The 21,545-nt window shown below is 41.7% G+C and overlaps 1 protein-coding gene across 5 annotated transcripts in view; it reads right to left on the minus strand.

Annotated features, from left to right (window-relative positions):
- Positions 1–21,545, minus strand: part of LOC117366304 (transient receptor potential cation channel subfamily V member 6-like) — a 51,015-nt gene that overhangs the window by 16,376 nt on the left and 13,094 nt on the right. For all 5 annotated transcript variants that reach the window (XM_033957531.1, XM_033957529.1, XM_033957530.1 and 2 more), the window contains 7 exons: positions 19,492–19,632; positions 15,946–16,044; positions 11,821–11,990; positions 9,079–9,225; positions 4,968–5,174; positions 1,712–1,798; positions 132–208 (listed from right to left, as the gene is read on the minus strand). In XM_033957531.1, coding sequence (XP_033813422.1) covers positions 132–208; positions 1,712–1,798; positions 4,968–5,174; positions 9,079–9,225; positions 11,821–11,990; positions 15,946–16,044; positions 19,492–19,632 — 928 coding nt within the window. The remainder of the gene's footprint in view (positions 1–131; positions 209–1,711; positions 1,799–4,967; positions 5,175–9,078; positions 9,226–11,820; positions 11,991–15,945; positions 16,045–19,491; positions 19,633–21,545) is intronic.

Genomic DNA, 21,545 nt, shown 5'->3' on the forward strand with positions numbered 1-21,545 from the left:
GGATTTAGACATGTGAACAATATAATCCAAATCCAAACCATAAATGGAACTTCTAAAATGATTATCTACATTATTTCACACAGTGGATTCAAAATAGAGTGTGCATAAAGAAGCCAGAGTTATTACCGTACATTAGCAAAGGGAAAGGTCCTCCAATTGATGCATTGCCAAAGTAATTTTTAAAGCCCATTCTGATGAGATACAGAACCTACAAATCAATAAAACATTGCAAGACCTTTGTGACGCACGGTAAAAGCTGAAACAAGCAGAGTTTAATTTCATAGCAACTACTGTATTTTGTTTCAAAAAGCTGTTGAAAACCTTGTTATTTGTGGACGCCTACACTTCTCCCTCGTTATTCGCGGGGGATAGGGGCAGAGCCAGACCGCGAATGGCGAAAAACCGCAAATATCCGGCTCTGACCCACCCCCACCTCCCTTCCACCTTCCCCTGGCATCCCGGCCTTACCTGGTGGTCTAGCTGTTTTTTGAGGTAGGAGCGATCTTCCTACGCTCCTGCCCCGTGCAGATAGCCATTAAGAAATGGCTGTGGGGAGTTCCCGTAGTCTCTCGAGAGACTACGGGAACTCCCCACAGCCATTTCCTAATGGCTATCTGCATGGGGCAGGAGCGTAGGAAGATCGCTCCTGCCCCGAAAACCAGCTAGACCACCAGGTAAGGCCGGGATGGCGGGGGGAAGACAAAAATATGGGGTTTTTCCCTCTTCCCCCACCCAAAAAAAAATTGCGATTATGTGAAATCGCGAGTAGGGAAACCGTGAATGGGGAGGGGGAAGTGTATTTGTAGAGCTATTCAGCCTTCATATTAACATATTTCCTGGTAGATGTAACTTCTGTCCTGACTCTGTGTTTGAGTCCATAACCTAAGTGCCTTTACAAGTTTATTTAAAATTTGACTAACAGCCTTGAGAAGAGGAGATTGCGAGGGAACATGATTGAGACTTTCAAAATACTGAAAGGCATTGACAAAATAGAGCAGGAAAATAAATGATTTACCTTGTCAAGTGTTACATGGACAAGAGGACATGGACTGAAGCTGAGGGGGGACAAGACCAGGACAAATGTCAGGAAGTTCTGCTTCACGCAGCGAGTGGTGGACGCCTGGAATGCTCTCCCAGAGGAGGTTTTATTGAATCCACCGTTCTAGGATTCAAAAGCAAATTAGATGCACATCTCCTTACGAGAGGCATAGAGGGATACAGGTGACTAAAACTACATCAGGTGAGAGCGAGACCAGAAGGCTTTGAGCATGCGCAAATGCTCAAAGCCCAGTCCAGCCCGGCACAAGGAAGAAGGAGGATCTCCCTCGCACCGCCCAGCCCAGCCCAGCCCTGCAACAACGAGGGAGGATCTTCGGGCACTGGCACTGGCACGTCCTGTGCATTGGTGCTGGTGCCCAATCGGGTAAGAGATGTTTTGCAGTGTTGGGGGGGGATGTAGGATCGCAGGGGAGGGGGGTGATGCGAGCGGGGGGGAGGATGCCGGTTCGCAGGCCAGTAGAGTAAGCGGGAGTGGGAGGAGGTTATAGCAGCATGCGCAGTATACGCGTGTGCGTGCTATATAAAAAATTTTTTTACAGAAATGTTTTGGACCCGCGCACTATACGCGTATGCGTGTTATACACGTATGCGCGTTATATGAGTGAAAATACGGTATACATTTTTTTAAATAAATAAATTTCATTATTTTTACCTCGCTGAAGAATATAACGACAGCTCCAATTACTGTTATTAGCTCTCCAACAAGTCGTAAGTAGTCTTCCCGATATATGTATGCATCCTTAAATAAAAATAAAATACATAATTTAGACTCTGAACTGAGTTCAGCCTATTTAGTACATTTATTTCCTGACCTTATTAGAAGTTACAAGCACATTAAGGTCCCCTTTTATGAAGAAGCCGCGTTAGGCTTTTTTATCGTCTGCTGTGGCGGTGTTAGCTCCGACGCTCATAGGAATTCTATGAGCGTCAGGGCTTTTACCGCCAGAACCAGAGATAAAAAAAGCCTACCAAGGCTTCATAAAAAGCGGGAGGGGGGTAAGTAAATAATACATTTAAAACACTGAGGTCTCCTTTAATTAACCCCTCTTTTACTAAGGTGCGCTATGCTTTTAAGCGCACGCTAAATATTATTGTGTGCTAAACACTAAGGCGTGCATGTTATCCTATGGACGCATTAGCATTTAGCGCGTGTGTTGATTTAGTGCACGCTAAAACGCTTAGCGCACCTTAGTAAAAGAGGACCTAAGGTATGCATGCTAAATGCATACCTTACTACTCTAGGAATAAAATGGGCTTTTTTAACGTTATCACATGCTAATTGATAGCCCACCTTTATAAAAAGAGTCCCGGTCTTCAGTGTGTAGCACAGTGGTCTCAAACTCGCAGCCCGGGGCCCACATGCGGCCCGCCAGGTCCTATTTTGAGGCTCTCGGTATGTTTATCATAATCACAGTTTCTTGATCATATGTCTCTTTGGCTATAAATTGCAATGTTATTATTAAGACTTAGCCGAAAAGAAAGATTTATAAACTAGAACAAGTTTTACCTCATGCAAAATTGTCATTTCTTAAATAAAACATTAACTATTTTTTTCTGAGGCCCTTCAAGTACCTCCAAATCCAAAATGTGGCCCTGTGAAGGGTTTGAGTTGGAGACCACTGGCTAAACTGTAACCATGACATCCTGTTTGTCTTTGGGAAGCAGAGCTGAGATTGTGATGTCATAATGCCTCATTCTACCAATAAGAGCCAACCTCATCAGTGATGTCACAATGGCTTGATTGTCCTGTTCTCCCCTCTGCCCTCCAACCCAGCCACAACTCACAACCAGAATCATGTGATTATAATATAATATAATATAATATAAGTGAAGGGTATTCTCAGTGTGAACCATCAGCGATAGGAGTCCAGCTCCGGCACTTCACTTCTGGGTCAAGGCGATAAGCCTCCACCCCCACACCATCATCGAACACCCTGGTGTGCTGCAAATTAAGTAATTCAATAAATCATTCAAATAATAAATCAGTGAATAAATCAAATGTAATTCAACAAAAAATACCTGAGCGACCCCCAAACAAAACCCTGCCAGCCAGATCCCCAAAAACATTCAGCAAAATCAAAAACAAAAAATCACATACAAGTTGAAAAAAATACTTATCTGAGACACTTCTCACACATTAACGAGCAAAAACCACGCCAGGAGAAAAGGATTTGCAGCACACCAGGGTGCTCGATGATGGTGTGGGGGTGGAGGCTTATCGCCTTGACCCAGAAGTGAAGTGCCGGAGCTGGACTCCTATCGCTGATGGTTCACACTGAGAGTACCCTTCACTTATATTATATTATATTATAATCACATGATTCTGGTTGTGAGTTGTGAATATAGGTTTAGTTCCCTGAGCGCCCTTCAAACAAACCCTGAAGTGACTTGAATTGCCTCGTTACGTTGTTTCTATTGTAGGATTTTTGGCAAAAATTGAGTGTATTTGTTGTGTCTCCAACCCAGCCAGCAGATTAACTGTTCCCCTTAACTCAGTGGTCTCAATCCCGCGGCCAGCCAGGCACTATTTTGAGGCCCTCGGTATGTTTATCCTAATCACCAAAGTAAAACAAAACAGTTTCCTGATCATATGTCTCTTTAGCTATAAATAACAATATTATTATTAAAACTTAGCCAAAAGGAAATATTTTTAAACTATAGAGTTTTACCTTATGCAAAATTGTCATTTCATTAATAAGACATTAACTACAAATTCGAAATGTGGCCCTGCAAAGGGTTTGAGTTTGAGACCACTGGTGTAACACATACAGCATACGAGTTTTATATTCTAATATACCAATTATAGGCCTGTATAGGTATGTGCGACTCACAAATGGAAGATTAGATTAGATTAGATAAAGAAAACTAAGTTGGCCAACTAATCTAAAAAAAACAAACCTGCAAGAACGTTTATGGATTTTTTTACTTCTATGATCCCATAGACACTTGAATATGAAATAAGAAATTATTGCCCATCTCTACTGTATTTCATAGTGCTTTTCCATGCATGATAGAAGAGATATTAAATTCTATTTTGCATAGGACATGGTGGGAGGAATTGAGATGTTCTAGTTTCACCCTTTCTACTCCACTCAATATTTTATAGACCTCTATCATATCACCCCTGCGCTGTCTGTTCTCTAAGCTGAAAAGCCCTAGCCGCTTTAGCCTCTCCTCATAGGAAAGTCATCCCATCTCTTTTATCATTTTGGTCACCCTTCTCAGATGGGCTTACAAGAAAATACTTAAAAAACAGAGTGGTTCAGAACACGGCTATTCGCCTTATTTTCGGACTACAGAAATGGGAGCATATTACTCTTTTCTATCAAAAACTGGTAGAGTCCAGAGTCCTGTTTAAGTTCTCTTGCATTTGTTATAAAGCAGTTTTCGGTATGCGACCTGGCTATTTTGCTCCTCACTTTTCTTTGAGTCATACCAACAAGAATACACATAGGATAAATTTGTTTAACTTCCTCTCTTTAAAATCTTGCCATTATTAGAAGTTCTTTGAGAGAACTTTCTCATTTCAGGCTGCCAAATTGAACAGGTGGCTTGGTAAAACTATGCAAGAGGCTACTTCCTATTTTGATTTTAGAAAATGGTTAAAAACACATTTGTTTGATAGGTTGACATCTTAACGCATTCAGTTTTAAACTATCTCGCCTTTTAATTGATGTATTTTAATAATATCTGCCTGTTTTATTTGTATGTTACCTATTTGCACTGTATGTGCCAACTTTTTCTGTTGTGAACCACTTTGAACCTTTTTGGTATTGCGGTATATAAAAATAAATGATTATTATTAACCAGTTGGTTGACCTTGACTGTATTTCATGATGCTTGATCTCACGGGTTTCTTAAATGAATCATCCAGCACACTGGCTCCATATCAGACAATAGCCACTCACCTTCAAAGTTTTTTGTTTCATGACGATAATGCTATTACTTTCACCTGGCGCCACAGGTTCCAGTGGTCGATACATGCTGCTGATGGTAAATATCAGAATGTACATCACATAACTGCATGTCCAAATAAGGAAGTTTTTGTAGCCAAAAGAGTGCCACTTATGATTTAACAATTCCTTAATGGGCGTGACATCAAGGAGATTCCGAACCTTCAAAATATTAAAAGGTACAGGACTATTGAGATTTTATTATGAAGAATGTTCCTGCTGGAAATCAAAGAATGAGAACTTGAAACTAGAGATCTACATGGGAATGGGGATCGCAGGAATCCCGCGGGTCCCACGGGAATCCCCACATAACCCACGGGACTCCCACGGGGACCCTCCTCTGGCCCACGGGACTCCCACGGGGATGGAAGGCTTTGGAAGAAGGGTTTGTCCACATAATATAATGGACACGTCAGCCTTAGTAAAAGAGGGGCTTTATCAGTTAATTACCTGAACAGAAAACACAAAAAGAGATTCCACAAGGAAAACAGCAGCGCAAACACAAAAGAAACTGTGGAATTGATCCTGTCAGAAGTAATTGCTGCTTTTTATGGGGACGAGCGAGGATGGAGATAATTCCTTGCGGGGATGGGTGGGGACGGAGAGGATCCTTTCGGGGACGGAGAGGATCCTGGCAGGGACGGGTGGGGACGGAGAGGATCCTGACGGGGACGGGCGGGGACAGAGAGGATCCTGGCGGGGACGGGTGGGGACGGAGAGGATCCTGATGGGGACGGGTGGGGATTGAGAGGATCCTGATGGGGATGGGTGGGGATGGAGAGGATCCTGGCAGGGACGGGTGGAATTTCTGTCCCCACGCAACTCTCTACTTGAAACCTTTCTAAGAAAAGTTACATACACAGAACACTTTGAAGAGCCCCTAACCAATACAGCAAACAATTTGCAGTAAATTATACCTTGAAATCATTTAATATTTTTTTTTACTATCATCATGAAAGAATAATTTTCCTACCAGTCTGTCTCAAAAACATGATATAATATAACAGCTGAGATAAAAATCGCAGTTCCAGCATATGTGTTTTGATGAAAAGCATTCTTATCTCAGGTGAAACTAAAATAAAAAAAGGATAGGTATTTGGAAAAAAAAAAATCAAAATAGCACCAAAAGGTTCCACAAAGGAAATGATGCAGCAAAACAACAAAAATATTGTGGAACAGAATATCAGATGTACCAGTTTGTAGTTTAATAAATGCCCAAATAACTTAAAACAATAACCTTAAAAACAACCCACAAAGGGTGTATACAATCATAAGTGACCCACAGGATAGATATCAAATAATGTATAAATACAGCAGACCCTCAATATTCATGGGGGTTAGGGGCGGAGCTAACCCGCGAATATTGAAACATCACGGATAATTTTTAGGGCTGGCTCAAACCCACCCCCGCCTCCCTCCTGTGTCCAGGACCTTCCCCAGACTTTACTTGGTGGTCTAGTGGCGACGCAGGGCAGGATTAATCGTCCTACGCTCCTGCCCCGTGCAGAGCTGCCATCAAAATGGCTGCCGTGAGCTCCCATTGTAGTCTTGTTTTGTCATTTGATGTATAACCACGTTTTAATTATGTTTGCCCTCTCCATCAGACAATAATTGAACATAAAAACATAAGTATAGCCTTACTGGGTCAGACCAATGGTCCATCAAGCCCAGTAGCCCGTTCTCACAGTAGCCTTGCTATTTTATACTATACGATGTCCGAGAGTGTGGTGCAGGGATTATAACTACAGCCTCAGATCCCTCTGGTTGTGCGTTCAGGCCCACATTGTCCCCTGTGACCCCAAGAGGGACACTTGATCCCCTATTGCCTCAGGTACATTAGTTATATTGTGAGCCCACTGAGACAGATAGTGGAAAAAAATGCTTGAGTACCTGAATAAATTCATGTAAACCATTCTGAGCTCCCCTGGGAGAACAGTATAGAAAAGTGAATAAATAAATAGTGTGATAAGCTTTGATCTCTGATAACCAGAGCTGGTATATTGTGACATCATAATGTCTCATTCCACCAATGCCTACGAGCCAACCTCATCAGTGATATCACAATTGCTTGATTGTCCTCTGAGATTGTGGGTTCAAACCCATGCTGTTCCTTGTGACCCTGGGCAAGTCACTTAATCCCCCCCATTGCCCCAGGTACATTAGATAGATTGTAAGCCCACTGGGACAGACAGGGGAAAAATACTTGAGTACCTGAATAAATTCATGTAAACTGTTCTGAGCTCCCCTGGGAGAATGGTATAGAAAATTTTTTTTTTCAGTTCAATAATTTTTATTAAGTATTTTAAAGGATACAAGAATCATTTAAAGTACATAGAAACAAATTAAAGCTTTCTGTATATAAAATATATAAATCTATGTTTAACTGTATAGGAGCAAAGGCTCCAATTATTAAAAATGTATGTAAGGGATATATAAGATAAAGATGAGAGAGAGCAGTAAAGAAAAAGGAAAGAAAAATGAAAGAGAGAAGAGAGGAGAAGAAAAGGATAACAGGAGTGTCTAAGAAGATGAGCGTACATAGGAGTCTAAGAATGACCATGGAGATTTGTTGTATTTCAAGTTCATGCAGGTTCGGAATGTAACTCTCTTCTCATATGCGTAGGATTCAAATCTATGATACATACTCAGAGAGTTCCACCAAAAGGTATAATCTAATAGCGAGGGTGATTTCCAATTTTTTAGAATGTGCATGAGGGCAGTCACCAACATGGTATCAATGAGTTTAGGTGGACAATTTGATTGTGTGAAACATGGGTGTTGAGAGCGAAGGATTACAATGTCTATAGAGATTTCTTCTGAGCAGTTAGTAATAGATTGTATGGTGTTCCAGACATAGGTCCAAAAAGAGCGGACTAGAGTACAATGAAATAACATATGATCAAGAGTTCCTTCCTCTTTCAAACAGTTCCAGCAAACAGAGTCTTGCCTTAAGTTAGCTTTCCACATGCGAAGTGGGGTCCATATTTCCTGCCACATAAGGAAGTACATTGATTGTGATACTCTAGAAGATAAAAGCGGGCGATTTGTCGATGACCAGAAAAGCTCCCAATCAATGTCAGAAAGCGGAGTGGTAAGTATAGCGTCCCAGTGCTTCATAGAGTGAGGTGAAAAAGTGAAGGAGTGATCTCTTAAAATACTGTAGAAGGATGATATCGCCTTGCCTTTTAATAGAGACAGAGAAGACCAGTTGTAAATAGTATTTTTGGAAGTCATATAGTCAAATCGTATATGCAAAGAAGGCAACACTCCAGTGAGAGAACGCCATTGTGAATAAGTAGAAGGAGGCAGCGAGTATGTAGAGCACAGTATATCGAATGGAACTAACGAGTTGAGGGTAGACAATTGATGGACAAACCATATACCTGCCCGCTGCCACCTTTTCCATGATAGAGATTTGTCGTGATTTTGAATTTTGGGATTGTTCCAAAGGGACATGAGTGGACTAACATTAACTGAGATTTCAGTCAATGTATCTATAAGATAAAGAGCATGCTGCGTTGCACCCAATAAAGAGTATCTCTTTAAGTGCCTTGGTATTGACACCGTTAGTAAGCATGAGATGTGTAAAGGCGTACATAAAAAACATTCCATTTCAAACCAGGCAGGAAGATCTTGAGTGGGAAGATTTTGAGTGGAGGAGTTAGTGAGCCAGTAAGCTCCATATTTGGCTAATGAAGCAATATAATAGTGATAGAAATCAGGAAAGTTGAGACCACCGTTGATCTTAGAGGCTTTCAGTTTGGCGAGAGCAATTCGAGGTTTTTTCTTGTTCCAAATGAATTCAGATATTTTCATATTTAGCCAATTAAATAATGATTTCCGGCATAACAGAGGGAGCATAGAAAGGATATAATTAATTTGAGGGGCCAGAGTCATTTTGATGGATGCAATTCTACCCCACCAGGATAAGAAGAGTGGAGTCCATCGAGATGTATGGTATAGAAAATTGAATGAATAAATAAATTGCTCAGTTATGTTACTACTCTAGAAAACGCTTATCTTCCTGAATTTCAGTAATTTAAACAGCATGATCAGAGAAATTTACCTGAGGGTTTCTACTAGTTGTAATTATATCCAGTACCGATTTCTGATCATTCCAAGAGTCAATGTAAGTCAGGTCATAAATGCAGTAGGCAATGGGTCCCATGGTCCAAAATACTCTCTTCTGTTTTTGCACAAGGTAGTTAAACATCTGAAATATCATAAGAACTCCCAAGGTTACTACAATTTCAAACAAGAAAATTACTCAGCATCTCCTTTACAGCCAAGGAGTGTATAATATTTAATAATATGACAGAACAATTCCTTGACCTGTAATGAGAAAGGCTCTCTCTCAGACTGATATTTCAGCAGTGAATTATGTCCAGTCACCGTAGCTGACCTTTCCTTCCGTTTTCCTAAACCACTTCTAAAACCACAGTGAGGCATTCTTGTAGGCTAGTATCCACCAACAATCACCATTTCCTCTAAGCTGAACGAGAGTCGTCCTACCACATTGCTGCCAGTGGAGGGTGCTGCTTCAATATTGCATTTTCAATCACTAAGGACATGACTGTCCTCTAGAACCCTGCAGAACTTGACTATCTCTTGCTATTACAAATGTGATACTGAAAGAGCACCTCCCACTGGCAGCAACGAAGTTGGAGGACTCTCACTCAGCCTAGAGGGAAGAGTGGCACCTCAATGCATAAATACAAGGTCAAGTTTATTTAAATTTGATAAATCGCTTATTACATACTAAGTGAGTAACAGTAAAATATAAGATAGATCTAGAGTTCGTTGTACAGCTTTAAAAGGGGATAAAAACAGACTGACAAAACAGACAAACTCAGATACATAAGGGAAGGAAAAAGAAAGGGAGGAAGTTACAAAATTACTATTATTCAATTGAGGAGAAAAAGAAAAGCCATATAGGGAGAGAACATGAGGAGTGGGATTAAGATTATTAAAAATAAATTGTTTAAAGGATAAATGCGTCTTTAAAGAGAAAAGTTTTTAAATTAGTTTTAAATCTGCTGAGATCTTTAACTTCTCTTATATATAAAGGCAGGGAGGGCGTTCCAGGTTAAAGGGGCCATTACTGAATATATATCATGACGTCTGGTTCCAATAATTTTCAAAGAAGGAACCATTAGCAACCCCTGAGTTGTGGATCGGAGAGATTAGTAACCGATCTATAAATTGAGGTTCGTTGGTAGATAGTGTTTTAAATACTAAGAGCAATATTTTATAAGGTCACTGCTGATCTTCATAAATACCAGCCACATATTTGAATAACATATAGAGGAATAATTTTCACATGCCTGTTTTACAGTTTGAAAGTAAACTCGGTGCCTACTTGACTTTATAAAATACTACTGTGGGGTAAGTACAAAGGCTTGTACCTTCATTTAGGCAATGGTACTTCTACCAGTTCAAGAGCTTGGGGTAAATAAGAGCCTGCACTTTTCACATGTACGTGCATAAATTCAGGAATTTTATAGTCCATAGGGTCAATATTCGATGTGAATTAATCAGCCAGAAATGGCTCCTGGCTGGTTAAATCGCCCGCTCAGTGCTAACTGCTAATTTTTTTAAATTTTTTTTGCAGAACTTAACTAGTTGGCGCCTAATTCAAAAGTGGTTATTTGAGGGCAGTCTGGGGTGGAGTCAGCACTTAACTGGCCATGTTAACCATATATACAGTAAATATGACCATATAAAGGTCAGTTCTATCTTTATGTAGCACCCCATAGTAGTGAAATACTTTTTTAAACCAAGAGGAGGAAATTATTTTTCACTCAGAGAATAGTTAAGCTCTGGAACGCATTGCCAGAGGTTGTGGTAAGAAAGGATAGCGTAGCTGGTTTTAAGAAAGGTTTGGACAATTTCCTGGCAGAAAAGTCCATAGTCTGTTATTGAGAAAGACATGGGGGAAGCCACTGCTTGCCCTGGATTGGTAGCATGGAATGTTGCTACTCTTTGAGGATTCTGCATGGAATGTTACTACTCTTTGGGGTTCCGGAATCTTTTGTTACTCTTTGGGATTCCAGAACTTTGCTATTCTTTAGGATTCTGAATGGAATGTTGCTACTCTTTGGGGTTCTAGAATGTTGCTACTCTTTGAGATTCTGGAATGTTGCTATTCTTTGGGGTTTTAGAATGTTGCTACTCTTTGAGATTCTGGAATGTTGCTACTCTTTGGGGTTCTAGAATGTTGCTACTCTTTGGGGTTCTAGAATGTTGCTACTCTTTGAGATTCTGGAATGTTGCTATTCTTTGGGGTTTTAGAATGTTGCTACTCTTTGAGATTCTGGAATGTTGCTACTCTGAGATTCTGGAATGTTGCTACTCTGGGGTTCTAGAATGTTGCTACTCTTTGGGGTTCTGGAATGGAGAGGGGAGGCAGAGGAGAAGGCCGCGCGACCAGGGAGCGGCAGTGGTTGTGGCCTTCTCTCCCGTAGCTCGGTCGCCGCCGCCGCCTCCTTCTCTCCCTAATGTCAGCTCTGAACGTGCGCACGCGCTCCGAACGTCCACGCGCCCCCAAACGTCTACACGCATGCGCCGCACTCTAACATTCTGCCGGTCACGGAGCTACGGATCACGGAACACGCAGGTAGGAGTGCACATGCTCGCATAGAGATTTATTATTAGTGATGGAATTTGAGTTCCCAGATGCTGTTCTAGGATACGGCACCACCGAGACACCTAAAATGAAGCACCAATTTATAGTGCGGCCCCTCCTTAGTATTTACTTATCAGGTCATCAAAGGAGTACAAATAGATATGGGCTAATTTTTCCACTCACTTTGGCATGTCCTTCCGAAGCTGCAAGTTTCAGTGGGGTTAGGCCATCTCGGTTTTCAAGACTCTCCACAAACTGGCAAACCTGAGGCAGAAGCGCCGTCAGCAAGTCATACACACGGTACGCCATGCCGTTATCTGCCTGCAGCACCAACACATGCAACACACTGTTTCCTGCAGTGAGGCGAAGCAGAGGAAAAGTCTGAAAATTATGAAACAAATATATATATATTTTTTCCTTTGTTCTCGAGTGAACAAATACGTGCATGCAAATACGTCTCATAAAGCAAAATCAAATGGCAAGAATTGAAGGGGAAAAAACAAACAAACCAGATTCTGTATAATATGGATGCCAAGGGTCAGTGGCGTAATAAGGGGGGATGGGGGAGGGGGCAGTTTGCCCCAGGAGCTAGCACCCCTCCTGTTCAACACCCCCCTGCCGCATATGTGCACGCCCCTTCCTTCCCCTGTACCTTTTTATCTTTGGCGCAAACACAGCCACATAAGTTGCTGCTCACGTCAGCTTCGGCGCTCTCTGACATCATTTCCAGGACCCGCGCCTAGGACGTGACATCAGAGAGAGCGCCACAGCTGACACGAGCAGCTACTTGGTACTTACTCGCTCTGAAGATTAAAAGGTACGGGGCAGGAGTGTGGGAAGCGGTGCAGAGCATTCAGCTCACTGGCCTGTGCTAAAAACTGCTATCGCGGTTTTGTAAAAGGGGGTGGGGCTAGTTACTAATAATTGGAGTTAACAGTAAAATAACTGCTTATCATTTCCATAGTGCTACCAGATGCATGCAGTGCTGTACATTAACATGCAAGAGACAGTCCCTACACAAGAGAACTTACAATCTAACTTTGGCAAAGAGGACAAAAAGGGTAAATCTATACACGCTTCTTAGGTAGGGAACTGCAGAGGGAATGATAGGACAGGGGACGATAGAGGGAATGACAAACAGATACGGGTGCTTTACACGTAGGTTGGAGCTGGCACGCAAAAGCAGCTTAAAAAAAAGTGGGCTTTTAGCATGGATTTGAATACTGCCAAAGACGGAGCCTGACGTACCGAGACAGGCAGTTTTTTCCAGGCGGTGTCAGGTCAAAAGCGCGCCGGGACAAAGGCGCGCCCAGACAATTGAGCGCAGCGTGGGGGTGCGTGCCACACAAAATTACTGTTTTTAGGGCTCCAACGGGGGGGGCATGGGGGGGAACCCCCCCCCCACTTTACTTGAGATTGTGCCGCATTGCGGGGGCATTGTGGGGGGTTTGGGGGGTTGTAACCCCCCACATTTTACTGAAAATTTCACTTTTTCCCTGTTTTTAGGGATAAAGTTAAGTTTACAGTAAAATGTGGACGGTTACAACCCCCCAAACCCCCATAACGCCGGCGTGATCTCTATTAAGTAAACTGGGGGGGGCTCCCCAACAAAACCCCCCGTCGGAACCCCTAAAAACTGTAATTTTCTTCGGCGCGTGCCTCCGTCTTGCACTCAGTTGTCGGCGCGCGCCTTTGTCTTTCACGGGGTTGTCTATGAACCGTTCCAGGCATACAGAGCAGCAAAATAGCCCACATTGATCATGTCCCTCCTTAGTGTGTGAAGAATTTGAATCCCTGGTAACTAGAGCTGATATTGTGATGTCATAATGCCTCATTCTAACAATGCCTAAGAGGCAACCTCATCAGTGATGTCACTATGGCTGAATGCCCTATACAGTAAAACCTTGGAGTGCAAGTAACTTGGTTTGCAAGTGTTTTGCAAGACAAGCAAAACATTTTATTAAATTTTAACTTAATATACAAGCAATGTCTTGCAATACAAGTGCACACAGTATACATGCGTCACATCGTCACAACTGAGCTGACGGTTCTCCTCTCTCTGATGCTGCAGGAGTGTAGTGACTGTTCTAAATCAGTGAGGTCTTGCAATACGAGTACGTGTATTTTGTATTCAAGTTTTTGGGTTGTGGAACGGATTGTCTGTTTCCTTTATTTTCTATGGGGAAATTCGCTTTGATATACGAGTGCTTTGAATTAGAAGCACGCTTCCGGAACTAATTATGCTCGCAAACCAAGGTTTTACTGTACTTGGCTCTCTTTTACTACATACAGCAGTGATTTCAATTTCTAAAGACATTTTTTTTTCTCTATTTAAGGGGGGACATAATTAATGTGGGCTACTATTAAGTGGTGTTATTTTACCAGTAATCCATGCTATATTAGCACCGGTTCCATTTTATGCAATGAGACCAAATTATTAATAACTAGGGTTAACAGTAAAATGACACATCTTAGTGGTAGCCCACGCTGACAATTTCCCCACCTTAATTAAAAAGAAACATCTCTAAAAATCAAAATCACTGTTATATGTAATAAAAGCGATCCAAGTATAGGGCAATGAAGCCATTGTGACATCACTGATCAGGTTGGCTCATTGGCATTGGTGGAATGAGGCATTATGACATCACAATCTCAGCTCTGGTTCCCAGAGACTGAAACTCTTTAGACCAGGGGTGTCAAAATCTCTCCTCAAGGGCCGCAATCCAGTTGGGTTTTCAGGATTTCCCCAATGAATATGCATGAGATCTATTAGCATACAATGAAAGCAATGCATGCAAATGAATCTCACGCATATTCACTGGGGAAACCCGACTGGATTGCGGCCCTCGAGTAGGGACTTTGACACCCCTGCTTTAGACTAAGGAAAAAGTTAAACTGTTTAAGATGGGTTATATGACCATTATTATATTACCCTTATATTACATATTATTTTAACACATCCCATTTTATTCAATAAGACCTAGTTATTAATACGGTAACTGGAGATAACAGTAAAATGACATCTTACAGTAGACCACAATGACAAAATTCCTCTGTGAATACATTTTATGGTCAGGCCAACAATTTGTGTTTTTATAGTGCTTTTATCATTCAAGGGATAAGCTGGTAAGTCCATCCCTTCTCTTCAACTGCCAACTCCAGACTCCGTCCTTTCTGCCTTGCTGCGCCTTATGCTTGGATCAAGCTGCCCGAATCCCTATGGCGGGCTCCGCCTCTGGCAGTGTTCAAGACCCAGTTAAAAGCCCTCCTCTTCGAGAGTGCTTTTGACTTGGGTTCCGCACCCCCAACCCTATATGCCATGTCCGTCTGTTCAAGTTAAATTGTAAGTTCTTCCGAGCAGGGACTGTCTATAAATATGAACATAAGAACAGTCTTACTGGGTCAGACCAATGGTCCATCAAGCCCAGTAGCCTGTTCTCATGGTGGCCAATCCAGGTCACTAGTACCTGGCCAAAACCCAAGGAATAGCAATACTCCATATCAAAATGTACAGCACTGCGAACACCTTTCAGTGCTATATAGGTGATAAGTAGTAGTAGTGGTTTTAGCCATTGAAAATGCTTTTGACTAGATACAATAGAGGCATCTTATAGACCAGGGGTCTCAAAGTTCCTCCTCGAGGGCTGCAATCCAGTCGGGTTTTCAGGATTTCCCCAATGAATATGCATGAGATCTGTGTGCATGCACCGCTTTCAATGCATATTCATTGGGGAAATCCTGAAAACCCGACTGGATTGCGGCCCTCAAGGAGGGACTTTGATATCCCTGACTCAGAGGGACTCTCTTCTCTCTGCAAAGGTCATTCATATTCTTCTAGGGCAGGGGTGTCAAAGTCCCTCCTCGAGGGCCGCAATCCAGTCGGGTTTTCAGGATTTCCCCAATGAATATGCATGAGATCTGTGTGCATGCACCGCTTTCAATGCATATTCATTGGGGAAATCCTGAAAACCCGACTGGATTGCGGCCCTCGAGGAGGGACTTTGAGATCCCTGTTATAGACGAAGCAAGTTTCAAGATTAATAGATTTATAGCAAATAAATACCATCTTTCCAAAATCAGGATTTTCACATGAATATGTAATGCTGGTATTTAAATATGTAAATGGTGAACAGGGCTTTTAAAATAAGGCCAAGTGCAATCATGAAACGCTTAGGGCAATCTCAGACATTAAAATGTCCCCATCATTCTTAGATCTTCATTAATGGAGACATCAACCGAGAAGAGACAAAGAGAGAAGTGAAAAGAAAGCTCATAGGTAAAAAAATACACTATGGTTCTAGTACCCACCTAGGGAATCTTGTGCATCTGGAGGTGCCTTGTGACTTATGAGAAGTCTGATGATTTCTTCATTGCCAGTGCATGCTGCAAAAGACAGCGGATACTCTCCTGTCAGAGGAACATAAGAATAGCTTTACTGGGTCAGACCAATGGTCTAGTAGCCCATTCTCATGGTGGCCAAAACCCAAAGAGCAGCAACATTCCATGCTACTGATCCAGGGCAAGCAGAGGCTTTCTTCACAGCTTAATAACAGACTATGGACTTTTCCTCCAGGAACTTGTCCAAACTTTTCTTAAAACCAGCTACGCTATCCACTCTTTCCACAACTTCTGGCAATGCGTTTCAGAGCTTAACTATTCTCTGAAAAAAATAGTTCCTCCTATTAGTTTTAAAAGTATTTCCCTGTAACTTCATCGAGTGTCTCCTAGTCTTTGTCATTTTTGACGGAGCGAAAAATCGATCCACTTGTACTCGTTCTACTCCACTCAGGATTTTGTAGACTTCCATCACATCTCCCCTCAGCCGTCTCTTTTCCAAGCTGAAGAGCCCTAACCGTTTTAGACTTTCCTCGTATGAGAGGAGTTCCATCCCCTTTATCATCTTGGTCGCTCTTTGAATCTTTTCTAGCACCGCTAAATCTTTCATGAGATAAGGAGACCAGAATTGAACGCAATACTTCAGATGAGGTCACACCATGGAGCGATACAGGGGCATTACAACATTCTTCGTCTTGTTAATCATCCCTTTATAAATAATTGCTAGCATCTTGTTTGCTTTTTTGGCCACCGTCGCACATTGGGTGGAAGGTTTAATCGTATTGTCTACAAAGACAACCAGATCCTTTTCTTGGGCACTAACCCCCAAGGTGGACCCTCGCATCTGCTAACTGTAATTTGGGTTATTCTTCTCAATGTGCATCACTTTGCATTTGTCCACTTTAAAGTCTTCCTAAGGTCTGCCTGCAATTTTTCACAATCTGCATGTGCTTTAATAACTTTGAACAGTTTTGCGTCATCTGCAAATTTAATCACCTCACTCGTCGCTCCAATTTCCAGATCATTTATAAATAAGTCAAATAGCACCGGTCCCAGTACAGACCCCTGTGGCACTCCACTGTTTACTCTCCTCCATTGAGAAAAATGACCATTTAGCCCTACCCTCTTTTTTTCTATCTGATATCCAATTCCTAATCCACAACTGAACTTTGCCACCTATCCCATGACTCTTTAATTTTCTCAAGAGCCTCTCATGAGAAAATTGTCAATCATATGATGTGAAGAGAAGGCCTTACTGCATCCAAGCTAGTTGAAACAAGTGCTGATCCCAGAACACAGGGTGTTTTTTGCTGATTTTTTGCTCAGCTGGCTCATTATAGGTAACCATAGGAATTTTTACGGGTATCTTTAAGGTGATACTGGATTCTATCAGATTTCATCCCGTGGTTTTGGGTGGTGAGGCCACAATCCTAGTAACATAGTAAATGACAGTAGAAAAAGACCTGAATGGTCCATCCAGTCTGTCCAACCGTACACGCTCTATAAATTAATCATTTAATTTAAATGACCCTTTTTCTTAAATATTTCTGGGACAGAAACTCAGAGCCCTGCTCGATAGTGTGCGTAAGGTTCTATCTACTCGAGTCTCCATCAAAGCTCACTCCAGTCCATCTAAACCATCCCAGTCATTGAAGCCCTCCCCAGCCCGTCCTCAACCGAATGGCCATATATGGACACAGACCATGTAAGTCTGCCCAGTACGCACCTTAGTTCTTTAATATATACCATTATTTTCTGATTAGAGATCCTGCTGTGTGTTCACCCCATGTTTGTCTGAACTCTTGTCACTGTTTTCCTCTCCACCACCTCCCTCGGGAGCGCTTTAAGGAAGAGACTGAAGACTCATTTGTTTAAATTGGTGTTTCTTGATATGTCTTAATTTTTAATGATTTTTTTCTACTGCTAAAGTAGGTTTCTGAATGCTTCTTTTATTGCTATTAATTAGATGTGCGGCATTAACCCTCCCCCCCCCCTGCTTTTACAAAATCGTAGCACGGTTTTTAGCACCGGCATGGTGGTAACAGCTCCGATGCTCATAGGAATTCTAATCTATAAGCCCCCCTCCCATCCACAATGTTTTCATCTCTCTCCCAATTTACTTTTTCCGATAGTCTCCCCCCTCTCCTGGGCAAGTTCGACCTTTGCCTCTACCAAGTTTCCTCAGGATCATGCATCTTTCATACTTTTTTTTCATACTTTTTTGCAACTCGATTACAACCTACCTGAACAACCGCCTCATCCAAACCACCTCAATCAGACATAGAAAAACACACACCCCTCGATCAAAGAAGTAAAATGGAAAAAAAAAACCTATATGATGGCGTCCTGGCCACTCAAGCAGCTAAACTAGATAACCAAATCTCCAATCTACTGATAACGACACCAGACTACAAGACGTTCAGAAAAGATATAAAAACTATACTCTTCAAGAAATTCCTGAAACAGCCATAACTTCAAACTTACCGTCCTTCCTCCCCCCCCCCTCTTCCCGCCACACAGAAACTACATAACCTACTCTTTACCTCTCTAGAAAGGACAAATGTTCTTCTATTGCAACCCACGTTTTTCATCTCTTTTGTAATTCGCCTTGAACCGCAAGGTAATGGCGGAATAGAAATCTCTAATGTAATGTAATGTAATATTTGCATCCACAGTATCATTCCGTCACTTTCGCTGCAAGCTCAGTAAAAGTCATTTTGGATTCCTAAAAGAATTACAGTAATATCTGTGTAATCATCTGAGCAGATTTTGGGGTTAAGCTTGTTTGAAAGAAAAACTATTGGTTCTAAGACCTGAGCCCTACTACGTCACAGACTCAGGGAAAGGGGGGAAAAAACTAAGTCTCTTTGCTTAAAGACAAAGTCTTGAAACGGGCTTATGGGTTACAGGGTGCAAAATACTGTTCGTGGCCAGTGACTGCCACGCTTCAAACACAAGTTGCAACAGTCTTTATCTGGTCAGGTATCACAGTGTGGCTCCACACAGACCCAGAGTAAAGTCCATGTACAGTATATTCAGCATAAGAAATTGGCTTATCTCAGCCAAGCAGAGAACAAATGGCTTACCTTGACAGTCTTTCTCACAACCCCTCTTCTTCCTCTGGGCTTCTCCTCAACCCACAGCTAGGGAAGATCTCTCCTTCTGGAGACCTCTTGACTCAGGGTCTCCCTGAACTACTCCATTCTAGGGCATATGAGTTAATTAGATGTGCGGCATTAACCCTCCCCCCCTGCTTTTACAAAATCATAGCATGGTTTTTAGCACCGGCATGGTGGTAACAGCTCCGATGCTCATAGGAATTCTAATCTATAAGCCCCCCTCCCATCCACAATGTTTTCATCTCTCTCCCACCCCCTTGACTCAGTAGAATTGTTTCACCTACACTAAGGTGGCTTACTCCTCCACTGTGAGTTAGCTCCCCCTGCTGTACAGTGATATAAGTGCAATTTCAGTGAGGGAGTGCCCCTCACTCTTTCACAATCTAATAAAAGCCCCTACCATAGTAGCATAAAGATTCTTTTCCAGGTAAGAAATAGGTGCCTGAGGCCCTTGCATGGATGACGTCCGCACCCTTTTGGAGTAGGTTTTCAACAGCTTTCACATCTTGCCTGAGGATTGCTATGTGGAGAGGAGTTTCGCCTGAAAAATATTGTAGAGTTTCAGTGTTTGCAGCAAACATTTTTACTGGAAGAGCCAGAAGCATAGAGGGGTTGTTCTGATGTCTACAACTAATGCACAAAGTAGGTCATTTTATTATGCATTTCCACATATACGAGTAGCAATACATGTTTATTCCAAGGAAAAGGAATCTTAGGACATTGCATGGATACACCATAGATGTGCATAGAAGTACACATGCTGATGAGATTGCATATTGTTTTATTTGAGTTTTAAGGATTATTATAAATTATTATTAGCTATTTATGTTGTATTGCAAGCCTTCCTTGGTTTTCAAGGCAGAATATAAACAAATAATAAGGTGCATACTTTGTGGACAAGGGATGGAGTTTGCAATACTCTCTGGGGAAACATGAATAATCTGTAGCTCCAAAATGTTGAGAATATGGACCTACAAGAGGAAAATTGCCCAAACAGTCTGAAAAAGTTACATAGTTGATCTTCTGCAACTTGTGTCTTTTTTCACAAAAAAAGATGGAGTTTATATTGTTGAATTAGAAATTGCTTATTCTAATGCAGAAGAATTCAGTAAAACCTATTGTTTTGTTTCTGCCACTTTAGACATGTTTTCTCATAGATGGTGACATATATTGAACCTGTGCACATTTGCATAACCTGGTACTGTATATAAAGGCCTATATTTAAGCATGAAATGCGAGTGCACAGTAATACTGCCCGATTCAGGGAAAAAAATTTTGGTTTGTTCGGCCTATTGAATTGGTTTTTCAATTCGATTCACTTTTCCTGCCTAATCGGATGTTTTTTGTTTGGGTTTCTTTTAATGGCCTGGTGGGTTTATTTTTGTAGCCCCTTCACCCACCCTACCCCCTTTGTCCTCTCCAACCCCATTCCGGTGCAGTGGTGTAAATAAAACAAGAAAGACTTTTCCTCTCTCTGTTAGGTCCGTGCTCACGCTCGCTAACACCAGCTCTGGCAGGATACACATTTTAAATCTGACATATTGTAATAATAAAATAGAATTATTTTTTCTACATTTTGTTGTTTGGTCATCTTATTATACAAATCATGTTGGTCCCAAATCATTATTCAAATCATGTTTGTCTTCTGTTAACTCGCTCACCAGGGTCTCCTGCCCATTTGACGTTTTCTTCTTTCCACATGCTCACCATTCATCTTTTGTCTCTGTACATTCCCTTCCACTGCCATATGCAACATTTCTGCTTCTTTTCCACTATCTACAATCTCTCTCTCTCCCTGCCTTGTTTCCCCAATCACACCTCTCTATTCTCTTCCATGCAGCATCTCTCCCTTCCTCACCTCCATTATCACATGCAACATTTCTTTCTCTCTCTTCATGCACCATCTCTCCCTGCCCTCCACCCCTATGTCCAACATTTCTCTCTCTCTCTCTCTTATCCATGCATGTCTCTCTTCCCTCCACCATATGCAAGATTTCTCCCTCTCACCCCTTCCTACCTCTTTGTTTACTCCTGGCAGAATTCTGTGCAAAAAAATTCAAACTTCTGCACACCAAATTAGCAAATTCTACAATTTTATTTGTCAAAATTTAAACAACATTTTTGCTAATTGTTATCTATAGTTCATTTAAAACAGTTAAAATAAAATGGTTTTCTTCTATCTTTGTTGTCTGGATGTTTTATGTTGGTTCCAGTTTCTTTTTTTCTGCTTTCCTGTCATCTGCTAATTTTCCTTCAAGCGGCTGCTATCCATTTGTCTTTTCTACTCTCTCCTGTCTATTCCCTCACTACACCTGCCTCAGATAAATTGATCATTCTTTTTTAGCTCTATTCTGCCTCTTCCTTATCCTTCTCCTTTTTTTTCACTTTTCAACTACTTATCAAATTTCCATCTTCTCTCCCATTTCCCATCTCATTCCTTCCTCAGCCCTCCAT

The sequence above is a fragment of the Geotrypetes seraphini genome, chromosome 9, assembly GCF_902459505.1.
Source record: "Geotrypetes seraphini chromosome 9, aGeoSer1.1, whole genome shotgun sequence".
In the NCBI taxonomy this organism is placed as follows: Eukaryota; Metazoa; Chordata; class Amphibia; order Gymnophiona; family Dermophiidae; genus Geotrypetes; species Geotrypetes seraphini.